The following is a 12,988-nucleotide window of genomic DNA, read 5'->3' as shown; positions in this document are numbered from 1 at the left end:
TGGATTGGTATAATGACAGATAGCATGAAGTTGGGCTCATTGTTTTGTTTTCTTTTTTAATAGAAATTCATGTAAACAAGCTCTATAAGAGGATAATCTTTTCCTACATGGAACAAAGAAATACATTTCGAATTATTAAAATAAATAATAAACCAATAAAAAAGAAGACATTTATTTTATGTGAAACAAAGTAACCACTTGGAGACATTTCTATCTGGAAGAGGATGATGTCTAAAGCTTCCTGAGTTCCTACTGTGAAACAGGAATTTATAAAGATTACAAAAATGTGACAATATACTGACAGGTTTCTTCACTAGCATTCTCCCAGACAGTTCTAGAAGAGTTGATTGCTTGGTCTGTGGGTTTCTCACAGCAGAGACCTTTTTCTCAGTTGCAGGAGGCAGGGGTACTTCCTGTGAGGATGAGAAAGAAAAACTGTTCTGAGCAGATATGGCAGGCCCTAGTTCTATGCACTTTTCCAGAGATAAATGTTTGTTGTTCTGTTCCTTGATGCTTTTATATCTGCTCAGGTTAGTCTTCTGCACATTTTTTTTCTCTAGAGCATAGCAAGGTGTTCTCTTTCTGTTCTTTTCAGCTAGCACAATATGTTGCCTTTTCAGCACTTCTTGCAATAGGAAAAGATTGTTACTCCAAAATGTATTCTCCCCCTGTAAAAACATTTTTTAAATTCTTAAGGTTATAAATCAAGCTTTAATTATACTTTACTGCTTTATTATTTTACCTTTACTCTTTATTTTGCTTTGGGATTTTCACTGAACGTTTGCAGTATCAGTGCAGAAACTTCCTGGTTGCTAGCATTTTTTAAGTTGTGTAGCTAATATTACATCAGATACACTTATATCTTTGTAAAATAAGTTTTTCACTATTTGCTGCATTGCCATTCTGTAAAATTGGAACAGAATAATAAGACAGTTGAGGAGAACATGGTGAATTAATTACCTATGAATTCAAAAGAAAAATATTGTGTGTTCCATATTCTGCCATGAATTGATGATGTGATGTGGTTTGATAATAAATGAAATGGAAAAAAAATCTTAGTTAAATGGAAAAAAAAAAATCTTTCATCAGAGTATTCCAAATTCAGGAGTTTTGTTGCACTTCTGTGGATCAATTTTGAAGGGATGCCACAATGTTAACCAGGAAGTTCAAAACATCCAGAAGTAATTGGAATTGCTGATATTTTTGCTGTCTGTTTGGAATCATTGGCTTTTACCAATCTTGAAATTTTAAATGCACAGACAAAGCTGCCTGTTCAGTAGAGTTCATGAAAATGTGCACTGCCCAATTTATAGTCTTGAGCACCTGTGCTGGGCTGGAGGTAACCTTCTCCATAGCAGCCCTCGTAGTTCTGTGCTCTGTACAATGGTGTGCTCTGCACAATGGTGTTTATAACCCTATAACATGTTCAGGCTGCTGCTGTATAACACCAAGACTGTCCATCCCTTCCATCACCACCTGGAGTCCAGTAGGCTGGGAGATGTCAAGAGGCTGGGACCTCTGAACCCATCTGACCATAGAGATATTCCACTCTATGGAATATTATGAAGAACAAGGATATTCAGGTTTTTTTCAAAGGCACTCACAACCACTCATAAGATTTTCTTGTATAATCTTGGATTTGATGATACAATAATAAAATAGTATATTATGCAATGATGAATTTTGTACATTTGCTAATTGTCCAAAACCTTACTCAGTCCACTCTGACCTGATATACACACTTAAGGTCATCAGTCTTATCACAGAATGATTGAGCTTGGAAGGAATGTCTACAGGTCATCTTTTCCAAACTCCCTACTCAAGCAGGACTACCCAGAGCAAGTTGCCCAGGGCTGTGTCTAGATTATCTTTAACATCTCCAAGAATGGAGACTGAAGTTCAAGTGCAGCCTCCCGTCTTTCAGTTTGTGTCAGTTGCATCTGGTCCAATCACTAGTCAACACTGAAACCACCACTTGGCTCCCTCCCTACAGGGTCTTATTAATAAGATTCCTCTGATCCTTCTCCTCTCCAGGCTGAATAGTACCAGCTCTCTCAGCCTTTCCTCACAGGATATATGCTCCATCACTTAATTCATCTCCATGGTCCTTTGCTGGACTCTCTCAGCATGTCCATGTCTCTCTCACTGTGCTGCCCTTCAGTAGGATCTCGACCAGCTTGAGCGGTGGACAGAGAGGAACCTCATGAGGTTCAACAAGGACAAGTGCAGCATCCTGCATCTGGGAAAGAACCCCACACACCAGTACAGGCTGGGGGTCGAACTGCTGAAGAGCAGCTCTGCAGAGAGAGACCTGGGAGTCCTGATTGATAATAAGCTAAACATGAGCCAGCAATGTGCCCTCGTGGCCAAGAAGGCCAATGGCATCCTGGGATGCATCAAGATGAGTGTGGTCAGCAGGTCAATGAAGGTTCTTCTCTCTCTCTACTCTGCCTTGGTGAAGCCTCATCTGGAGTCCTGTGTCCAATTCTAGGCCTCTCAACTCAAGAGGGACAGGGAAGTGCTGGAGAGAGTCCAGTGCAGGGCCACCAAGATGATCAGGGAACTGGACCATCTTCCTTATGAGGAAAGGCTGCGGGAACTGGGGCTGTTTACTCTGGAGAAGAGGAGACTGAGGGGAGATCTTATTAACATTTACAAATATCTAAAGAGCTAGTGTCTGGAGGTTGGGACATCCTTTTTTTTCTATAGTAGCTAGCAACAGGACAAGGGGTAATGGGATGAAGCTGGAGCACAAAAAGTTCCGTTTAAATATAAGAAAAAACTATTTCATTGTGAGGGTGATGGAGCAGTGGCACAGGCTGTCCAGAGAGGTTGTGGAGTCTCCTTCCTTTGAAGTCTTCAAGACCCTCCTGGATGTGTTCCTATGCGACCTGATCTAGGTGAACCTGCTTCTGCAGGGGGGTTGGACTAGATGATCTCTAAAGGTCCCTTCCAACCCCTATCATTCTATGATTCTGTCATACTAAGGAGCCCCAAAACTAGATATGATCCTCCAGATGTGGCCTCATCAGTGCTGAGTAGAGACGAAAGATTGTCTCCCTCAATCTACTGGTAACAGTCCTCCCTATGTACACATTGCTGATTCATGTTCAGTCGGGTGTCCAGCAGGCCCCAGAGCGTTTTTTGCCAAGCTGCTGTGCAGATGGATAGTCAGCAGCACGTGCTAGTGCACAGGGTTGTTCCTACTCAGCTTCAGGACTTTGCACTTTACCTTGATAAACTTCATGAGCTTCCTGTTTAGCTGGTTTCTCCAGCCTGTTTAGGTCCTTCTAGATGGGAGCTTGACCCTCTGGTGTATTAGCCATTCTTCCAAGTTTGGTATCATCTGTAAATGTGCTGAAGGTACACTCTATCTCATCATCTAGGTTATTAATAAAGATGTTAAGTAGACTGTGTTGTACACCACTAGTCACTGGTCTCCATCTAGACTTTGCACCACTTATCACCACCCCCTTTATCTGGCTATTCACACTTATCTGGCTACCTTACTGTCTGCTTATCCAGCCCGTACGTAAGAGCTCATCTTGTGAAAGATAGTGTCAAAGGCCTTGTCCAGGTCAATAATATCTATTGGTATTCCCTCATCTACAAAGCCAGTCACCTCAGAATAGGAGTTTATCAGTTTGGTCAAGCATGACTTCTCCATGATGAAGCAATGATGACTACACCTATCCTTGTGTGCCTTATCATTAAAGTGCCTGCAAATAGTTTCCAGGATTAGCTGCTCCATCTCCTCCCAATGGATGGAGGTGACCAACCTGTAGCCTGCATCCTCATTTTCCCTTTTCTTGGAGATGCAGGTGACATTTACATTCCTCCACTATTTGAATGCTTCTAGTCATCACTAGTGGTCAAAGATTACCAAGACCAATCTCGCAATGACATCTGCCAGTTCCTCCAGCACTTGTGTGTGCATCCCATCAGACACCACGGTCCAGTTTACTTAAGTAATCTCAGTCCTGATCCTTTTCCACCAAGGGTACATATTTCTTGCTGCATCTTTATGTCCTGGTCTTTGGGAACTGGGATTATTGAAGCCTGGTCTTGCTAGAAAACAAAAGGCAAAGAAGACATTCAGTACTTCCAACTTTTGGTTCAAGGTAGAGGCAAGATTATTTTCCATGTGTCACATGCTGTGTCCTCATTCACAAGTCCAGCATATGATATAATTTTGACACTTAACATGGCAGACTGTAATTGCTACTGCTTTGTATTCCATTTATTTGTTCTTCACACATACTTCTTAGGTTTCAGCCAACCTGCTACTCAGTTGGCTGTAGTTTACTTGGTTGTTAAGGAGTTGTCTCAGTCTTCTGGTCTTTTCTTCTGTATGATATTCAAGAGGTAGCTCTCACTTGGACTCATTGTTTTCTCTACAAACAATCTCCGTAACAAGATCAAATTAACTCTGTTAATTCTGAACTTATATTTTAATCAATTCTTTCATCATTAGAAAGTTGATTGAGTTGATTAACATCATATATAGTTATCATCAATTAATCAGGTATAGTTGGCATCAGTGAATATGCTGTGTACATTTGGTTTTGTTAACTACAGTGTAATCTTCTTGGGTGGAATTTTTGGCTTTTTTGTTATATAATTGAAGCGAGAATAATGTAAAATTTCTGGTAGAAATCTGCATTCAAGTAGGAAAAATGAATATGTTAGGTATGACTAAACAAAATTAAACTCTTTATTTTCAGAAGAGACAATGATATTAAAGATCAAGGGATAAAGACAAGATGAATATAGTAGCATGGAGTGAAGATTATGTCTACTGAGGCAGAAAGAGAACTCAAAAGATAGGTCTCTTTATAGATTGGAATAAAAAGGTCCCCATTCCTAACTTTGAAAATGCTGCATGACACGTGGAAGCTCTTGCAGCAAGAGCATTTAACAAATTCTTCCCTTCAGAGTGATAATATGTGACTGGAAAATAATACATTAAAAGTAATATGTAGTAAAAAAAATAATCTCGACAACTGCAGGCTCATTAATTCAGTCTCAGAAACATGTAAGAGTTTAGAAAAAAAATCAATCAAAAGACATGGCAATTAATGAAGCAGAGAATAAGACTCCCATGTGTTTATACTTAGATTGTGTTAGACAAGTCTGATAGTTTTCTTTGATAAGTGCCATAAAACACATGATATGTCACATAATTAGGATAATGATAATGGAAGGGTATTAGTCCAATCAGATGTTTGAAGGCTGATGGGAAAAGGCAGCTATGAGATAGTGGCAAGGGGTAATGGGATGAAGCTGGAACACAAAAAGTTCCACTTAAATATAAGAAAAAACTCTTTCACTGTTCAGGTGAGGGAGCCCTGGCATAGGCTGCCCAGAGGGGTTGTGGAATCTCCTTCCTTAGAGGTCTTCAAGACCCACCTGGACATGTTCCTATGCGACCTGATCTAGGTGACCCTGCTTGTGCAAGGGAGTTGGACTAGATGTTCTCTAAAGGTCCCTTCCAACCCTACCATTCTATGATTCTATGATTTCACCGATCCTACAGGACTAGACTATGGAACAGAAAATAATATGCCTAGGCAAAATGCGGAGTAAAGTGGAGAAGCACTGACACAAAAAAATGGTAGTGGGGTAGCAAATGGAAAGATGTGAATAGCTTTGAAGACTGAAGTGTGAAGCTAACTATAACTGTGTGGCAAGTAGTAATCAGTTTGGAAATGAGAAGAAAAACTGTACCAGATCACCACCGAGGTGTTACCAGAGGTTATTTATCGGAGGTATTTGCATGGTATATAAGGAGGTAAGAAAACTGTTGGTTAAGAATCTTGATAGACCTCTGCAGCTATTCTCCATCCAACCCTGAGTATGCATTTTCCTGAAGGATAGAATCAAGGTGGCAGTAGTGTAGAGAAAGATGGTGAAATTGATCCACAAGCTGCAAAGAATTTTCACACGGACAGGCTTTCACACGTGTGAGTATACACTTCACCGCACAGTACATAAGATTACCTGGAGAAACAAGATAAATTGATATAGGCAGATAGTGTACTTGTGGAGTTAAACTGCTTCAGCTGTCCAGCCCAGCTTAAGCATCTCTACAGAGATAGAGCAATGGTTGCTATGCAATGATTGGTTTATTTAACCTTGAAAAATGAAGCCTGGGGGAGAATACTACTGCTTTCCATGAATTCATGATAGTGCAAACCCCAAGGAGGAGGAAATCCTGTTTAACCCGAGAGGCTTCCAACAGAAGAAAAAATAGATAGAAATTGGCCATGAATAAGTGCAGGCTGGAAACTAGGAGGCAGCTCCTAACTAGCAGAGGAATGATGATCTGAGACAGCCTACTGCTTGGAAACAGCAGTACAAAAATATACAGGAAAGCATAGTTTTGCAAATCATCTGGTTTTATTAATTTATAGTTTGGTGTTGATGACTTAGGTTGAATACCCAGGTGCTAATTTCCTTCAAGTAATTGCTAGGTATTTGTCTTAGAGTTACAAAGGAATAGCAGTATCCTTTGATTAATTAACTGGGTAAATGACTGTCAGATGGAAACACTGTCAAAGATCTTTTTGCTCTTTAACAGAAGTGCATCAATGTGTCATTTATTTTTTTGCTTCTATTTTTTTCATTTTGTCAAGAGCAATCTTGTGAGTCATATGCTTTCACTGTAATTTTGAACGTGGCACAGAACTATTGCACACAAATTAACAGAAGTGGCAGTCTGCTGCTTGAATGACTTAATTATTTGTCATCCTTTAGTTAAAGCATTTTGGATCAACACAGGTACTGGGCAGAGGCATTATGTTATAATCTGAACATAGAACCAAATGGCAGGTTACAAAGATTGTTTGAATAGGGATATTTAAAATCATATGGACTCTGAACAGGTGGTATCAAAAGGAACACATCTAATATATATTATTTACTGTTCCAAGAGGGAACAACTTATTCCAATACATGGTACATATTTTGCTTATTAAAGTAATGGGTTCATTATTACAAAAGATTGCCTACTACAGTTAAAGACTGAGCAAAGTACAGAAGACATGAGGTAGTTATGTCTAAGGAGCAATCTGTTTGCCAAATGGGTTTTTGATATGTTTCCCTAAACACCTCAGATATTATCGGGAAAGGTCTATTCAGTGGCCCAAGTTCCATTTATTTCTACTAAATAGAATTTTAGGCTCTAAGTGCCAAAATAGACAGTATTTGTCAGAACAGCATATCTGAACTGCAGTCTCTTCTCTCAACATTTCAAAATACAGTCTGACATTTGCTTTTTGTGTTACAAACCAATTCTCATTTATATCTTCTGCCCAAGAATCACGATAACAATTGTTGGAAAATATTGTATATCTCTTTGTCTCTTTTATCTTTTTAGGCTTTTTGAGGGGTGGGTTAAACACCATAATGCCACTAAATACAATCATTTTTTAGCTGAGTGGCTACTTCAGCTGTATTGCTGGTTTTATTTCTTCAATAAAAGTCAGTATCATGAAGGGTATACAATTTTAACAAATATTTGGACTCTTTGCATTGTTATGGTTGAAAAACTGTTGACATAGAGAAGTACTTATCTTTTCTTAATAAATAAAAAATTGTTTTCTTGAAACACAAAAAAAAAAAGCCAGAACTGATAAGTTTTGTATTACAGATTCAAAATCCTTTCAAGCTAGTTCAGTCCAGAAGATGATAAAAACCTGTTTCCAAGACTCCATCAGTCTGCTTTTGTGTTTTCATTCCTTCTCTGTGTCTATCTTTAGCTTAAGTCAATCCTTGACATATACAGAAGTCTTCACAGAACAAAAGGTGATAAAGCCTCTCCACCCAGATGTATAGCATGTTGTCCTTGTTGTAAGTAGAAGCATTTACTCAAGTTTTAGGAAAGTACTGCTGGCATTGTTAGAGCTAGGTGGTGATACAAAGTTGTTTACACAAACATTTCTTGTGTTTATGGCTATTGGAAGGCAGCTATTGCACACATATTTCAGTTGTGTTTAACCCACTCCAGACAATGGCATTTGTTTTAGTGGAGTCAGAATTTGGTAAATAGCAGTCTGTATTCCTCATAAAGGAAAGGAAGAATCATCAGTTAACTGCAGGTATTCAGTAGGTAAATTGAGCCTTTCTTTATGTGAACACTTTAATTCTTTAAGGAAGTCTGCCTGTAGAACTATTTCCTCTATAAAGAAATTCACAGAAAACAGAACTAAAAGTTTCTGAGTTGTACTTTTAATTTTACATGCTATACTGAAATTGTTTAGCAACATTCATTGCAGTCAGAGTTGAAATACTTTTGTTCATTAGACAATGAATTGGTTACTTACACAGCCAACATATACTCCTTTGACATTTGGTATGTCTGTGGAAAAACCCACATCTGCCTCATGAATGTGAAATCCTAGTCTACTCTTAGTAACAGAAGAAATACTTAGTCCTTTTGTTCAGTATTGCTGTCTTATGTGATGAGGTATAATATTCCCACATCCAGGAGTCTGAACACAGTAAATGCCTCCTGAGTTTGTTTTTTTCTCGATAAAATTTCTGGCCATACTTAAATCAGAAGATATTTCCTCTCTTCTTTTTAATGGAGGAAAACGTCTACCTTCAGTTACAAAATTGGTGATTAATGTTGTATGGCAATTAGTCTGGGGAACAATATTAAACAATAAATATTAAGTGTCTCTATAGGCTTTTCAGATATATATGGAACGGATACTAGATTGTCCGCAAAAAATTTAAAGCTAATGTTGTGGCTGACAATGTTAAAGGGTCACTTCTTTTAGATGAATGTTAAATGTCCAAAGTATCTCTCCTGAGTCTCTGGAACACCGAGTGCATATTTTACTTCCAAACATTAAGATTTCTTTTTCCTCATTATTATTATTAAATTAATTTTATTTTCCAATATGCATATGTTCATTTTTTCCCTGCAGATTTCATTTCTGGCTTCTGCTTACATGAGCCAACATCTCTCAGAGGAAAGCTGCTCTGCCCTTGCATCTGTTACCCATTACCTTTACCTCTGCCAGTTCAGCTGGATGCTTATTCAGGTTTGTCTCTTACTCTCTTTTACACCTTCCCCTAAACCTCTCTAAAAGTAACTGATACTTAGGTCATGTTTCTATTTCACTGTAGTATATGTATCTCTGTAATTCAATGCTATTGGAGGGTCAAAGCATTAGATGGTCTTTATTAAAATTAGTGTCACAGCTTCAAGGGTAAATATTCAAATCTTATAAAGAATTTTTCCACTAATATCCATTACAACTGTGTAAGAATTTCCACATGTCACTTCATCCTGTGGAAGTTACTGTCTCAAAACAGTGAAGAACTATTTTTATTAGACTAAAAAACTTTTATGAGAATATGTTGGTCTTTTGAAAGTCTTTCACAAGTGAAATGTAAGACTGAACCACACTGTAATTTTTTGAGTCAGTAGCATTTTAATCATTAGATTGACAGTATGACAAACATACCATCATGTTCACATCAAAATAAGGAGAATGTGCATTCATAAATATTGCCAAAATTTCATAGAATAATTTAGATTAGAAAAGACCCTTTAGCTTATAAAGTTCAGTACTTTCACAGCCACCACTAGACCATGTCTCTCAGCCACAACTACACATCTTTGAAATCCCTTCAGGGATGGAGACTCCACCATAGCCCTTGGCAGCCTGTGCCAGGCCTGGAAAATGCTTTCTATGAAGAAATGTTTCCCAGTCTCCAATCTAAACCTCCTCTGGTACAACTTGAGGCCATTTCCTCATGTCTTGTAGCTTGGAAGCAGAGACTATCCTGTCCCTGTCCACAACTCCCTGTCAGGTTGTTGCTGCGAGAAAGAAGGTCTTCCCTCAGCTTCCTCTTTTCCAGGCTAAACATTCCCTGGTCTCTCAGTTGCTCCCCAGCAGACTTGTCCCCAGCTTTTTTACTCTTTTAACACATTATAGAACAGTAAATGGTGTAAAAAAGAAATTGAACTGATGTGGAAGACCATGAACAATCAGATTTGTTAGTTGTAAGACAAGATCACAAGCTGTGACGTTACTTGGAAAACACATTATAAGATCTTCTTCTAGAAATATATATTTAACATGAGTGTGTGAATTATACCATTTTTTTGTCTAATAGGATTTATATGTAGCACATTTATTATAGCGTACAGCTTTATTTATACATCTCCATACATTACTGTACAAATCCTCCAATATGCAGGTTGTCAGAACAAAGCAAGAATTGCAAATTAGGTTATACCTAAATATAACTTTCTCTCCCAATGACATTCATGGTGTACCTGGCATTTTCCTAGGATTATGTAAGATTCATTTTCATTGGGAACTGTTGCAGCCTCTCTAACATCTTCACTGTAATTTTTGGTTTCAGCAAGCTGCAAGTAGATGGTCTGTCACATACAGTGCTGCTGCAACTGCTGATAGAAATGGAGGAAAGAGATCTAAGCAGCTCTGTCTTTGTTGATACTAGTACTCCTTTTATTCTTGTTGGTTTTCCCAATTTATACACTTAGCAGATTAAATATTCTCTCCAGTGGATGTTACTTTCTGCTGTCTCAATACTTCACCTATCTTGGCCTGTGATTTTCTTTTAGGCTAAGTAGCCTAAATGACTTTGTGAGCTATAAATGATGTTCTTCTCTGCAGCTGCTTATTCACTTCATTCCCAAGTTGCTTCAGATCTATTAACATTTACTATTTTGAACAGACAAAGGAAAGTTTTTAAGTTGCCATTATATTGGGATAGCTGATGTTTTGATTGTTTTGTGTTTGATAGTGTTTTGTTTTCCCATACTATATGTGTTACAGTACAGTAAGTTGCAAAAGGGTTCCTCTTTCAAATACTTGCTCATCCAAGGCTTTATTATTCAGAATGACAAAAACTTTATGATTCTTAACAGTTGGTAATTGTTATGGGTATAATTGAATTCCCTTTTTTTTTTGTTGGAATAGACTTTGGCCAGATCCTAAGAACTTGCATTATCTTGTTGCATTTAGTGTAGCCTCAGGTTTCTGTTAGTCATGAAGACTTCATGCAAATCAGAGGCGACAAAGGTGCTTAAGAGGGAAATTCTTTCTAGCCTGCTTAATGATGAGCTAAGAGCTTCCAGGAGTAAAGTTCAGAGTGAAAAGGATTGTGTCTTTTTGTTGGTGTAGCTCTTTAGCTGTGAATAATTCCTGAAGTTTCAAAGACTCAAAAAGAAGGGTAATCATCTGAAATGTAGATCAACTCAGCCCTCAGCTACATTTTACTCTTTTAGATTGAGAATGAGTCCTGAATTTATATTTCTCATTGCAGAGTGGGGAAGGCACTGAAGGAGTGCTATGGACATCTTTGTGTGTGAATTGGTCTCCATGGCAATATTAGCAAAGCTGGTGGATCCAAAGGAAAATCAAACTGATTTCTGAAGTCTAGATGCTATTGCTGTCTGAAAGATAGATTTAATTGTCTGGGAAATGAATGTTCATATTTCTGAGCATCGTATACTTAATTAACATTGACTTGGTTTGGAATGCAGAGTTAATAATGTATATATACTTATATAGGATTTGAATACTTCTGTCTGGGAAAGAACAAAATTATGCAAACTGACTGACACTGAGGCAGTCACTGACTTCTGTGAGGTAATATAGCATAGTGCCCATGCTTGATCACTAATTTTACACAAATCTGCTCCCATCGGTCTTGATCACTGCATATAAAAGTGAGTGATTGTGGTAGTGAAGTGTGAGAAGAATGCAGATATGTACAGATTTGTAGAACTGAAACATCCAGAGAATCCAGACAATTTTAAATGATGAAAAGGTGGTGGAGCAACATTTTCAGGCAACAGAAGCCTACAGGACAGTACAATTGGGCCTATACAGATTCAATTCTCTAGTCCATATCAAAGTCCTTCACTTTCTAGAGTGTAGGAAAATTTCCTTACCCTTTTTCCTAATATTTCAACCTTCTACGTTTTACTAGGTATAGTAATTAGCATTTTATGATATTTTATTTCTGTTTACAAAAACAAAAGATAGAACTTGGTATTCTTTTTTTTTTTTTTTCTATTTTTAGCTTCTGTTTATAGACTTACATTCAGTAAAAATGTTTGTACTACACACATAGATGCTACCCGTGTACTGACTGAAATGCAGGAATGGAACGGATTTCAAAGGCCACCTGGTCCATTTTCAGAGTCAGAACAAAGGCTACATCAAATCATCCCCACTTGTCTGATTGTTCCTGTCCTTTAGTGTCACATTGTCTTCTTTCCTGGTTTTGTAGGGACATTTTTTTAAGTTGCAAAATGTTGATAACTTTACCCTATTTTTTAAGTATGAGGCTTTTTTGACTGCAGAGTAAAGGAGTAAACAGGGTGTAAATGACTCTTTGTGCTCATAGAGTGAGCTTTGACTGAAATATTTGCTTTATACTAATGTCTGAAACTCAGACTTCTTCTTCCTGACTAACGTCCCTTCATAGAAATGTATGTTGCTAAAGCATAAGCCTGGATTTTCAAATGCAGTCTGTGCTTTCATCTTGGGAGCACACACTAAAACTGCCTTTCTGCTTTCTTTTGCTCTTCTCATGACAAATCTGTGGTATGATAACCATTTACCAGGAAAAATAATTTTCTTCTTTTAGTGCTTTTTTACTTGTTACCAAAAACCAGTTAAAAGCTGTCTTTCAAGGGAGAACATAAATTGTGTACTGCTTAACTGACAATTCTGACATATAGTAAAATTATGGGGAAAAGTGGGCTTTTTGTAATTTTTTTAATCCATTGCTACAGAGGAGTAAATCAACAGCAGTTAAAATGACAGTTCAATAAGCAAATCAGAGTGAATGTCATGAGCTTGCTGTCACCCATACCTGAATCTTCCTCCTTTGTGGATTTAATGGCACCTTACATTTTCTATATATTTATTGCAGACTTGTCAGAAAAGTACTTACATTACAAGTTTAATGCTTATTTTTGAGAATGATTTAT

The 12,988-nt window shown here is 37.7% G+C and overlaps 1 protein-coding gene across 1 annotated transcript in view; it reads left to right on the top strand.

Moving 5' to 3' along the window:
- ADGRV1 (adhesion G protein-coupled receptor V1) overlaps positions 1 to 12,988 on the top strand; it is a 270,716-nt gene that overhangs the window by 177,549 nt on the left and 80,179 nt on the right. Inside the window, exon 85 of the mRNA XM_062018552.1 lies at positions 8,934 to 9,050. Coding sequence (XP_061874536.1) covers positions 8,934 to 9,050 — 117 coding nt within the window. The remainder of the gene's footprint in view (positions 1 to 8,933; positions 9,051 to 12,988) is intronic.

The sequence above is a fragment of the Colius striatus genome, chromosome Z (assembly GCF_028858725.1).
Source record: "Colius striatus isolate bColStr4 chromosome Z, bColStr4.1.hap1, whole genome shotgun sequence".
In the NCBI taxonomy this organism is placed as follows: domain Eukaryota; kingdom Metazoa; phylum Chordata; class Aves; order Coliiformes; family Coliidae; genus Colius; species Colius striatus.
The sequence above is the reverse complement of the archived record's forward strand: the minus strand, read 5'-3'. Positions and strand labels throughout refer to the sequence as shown.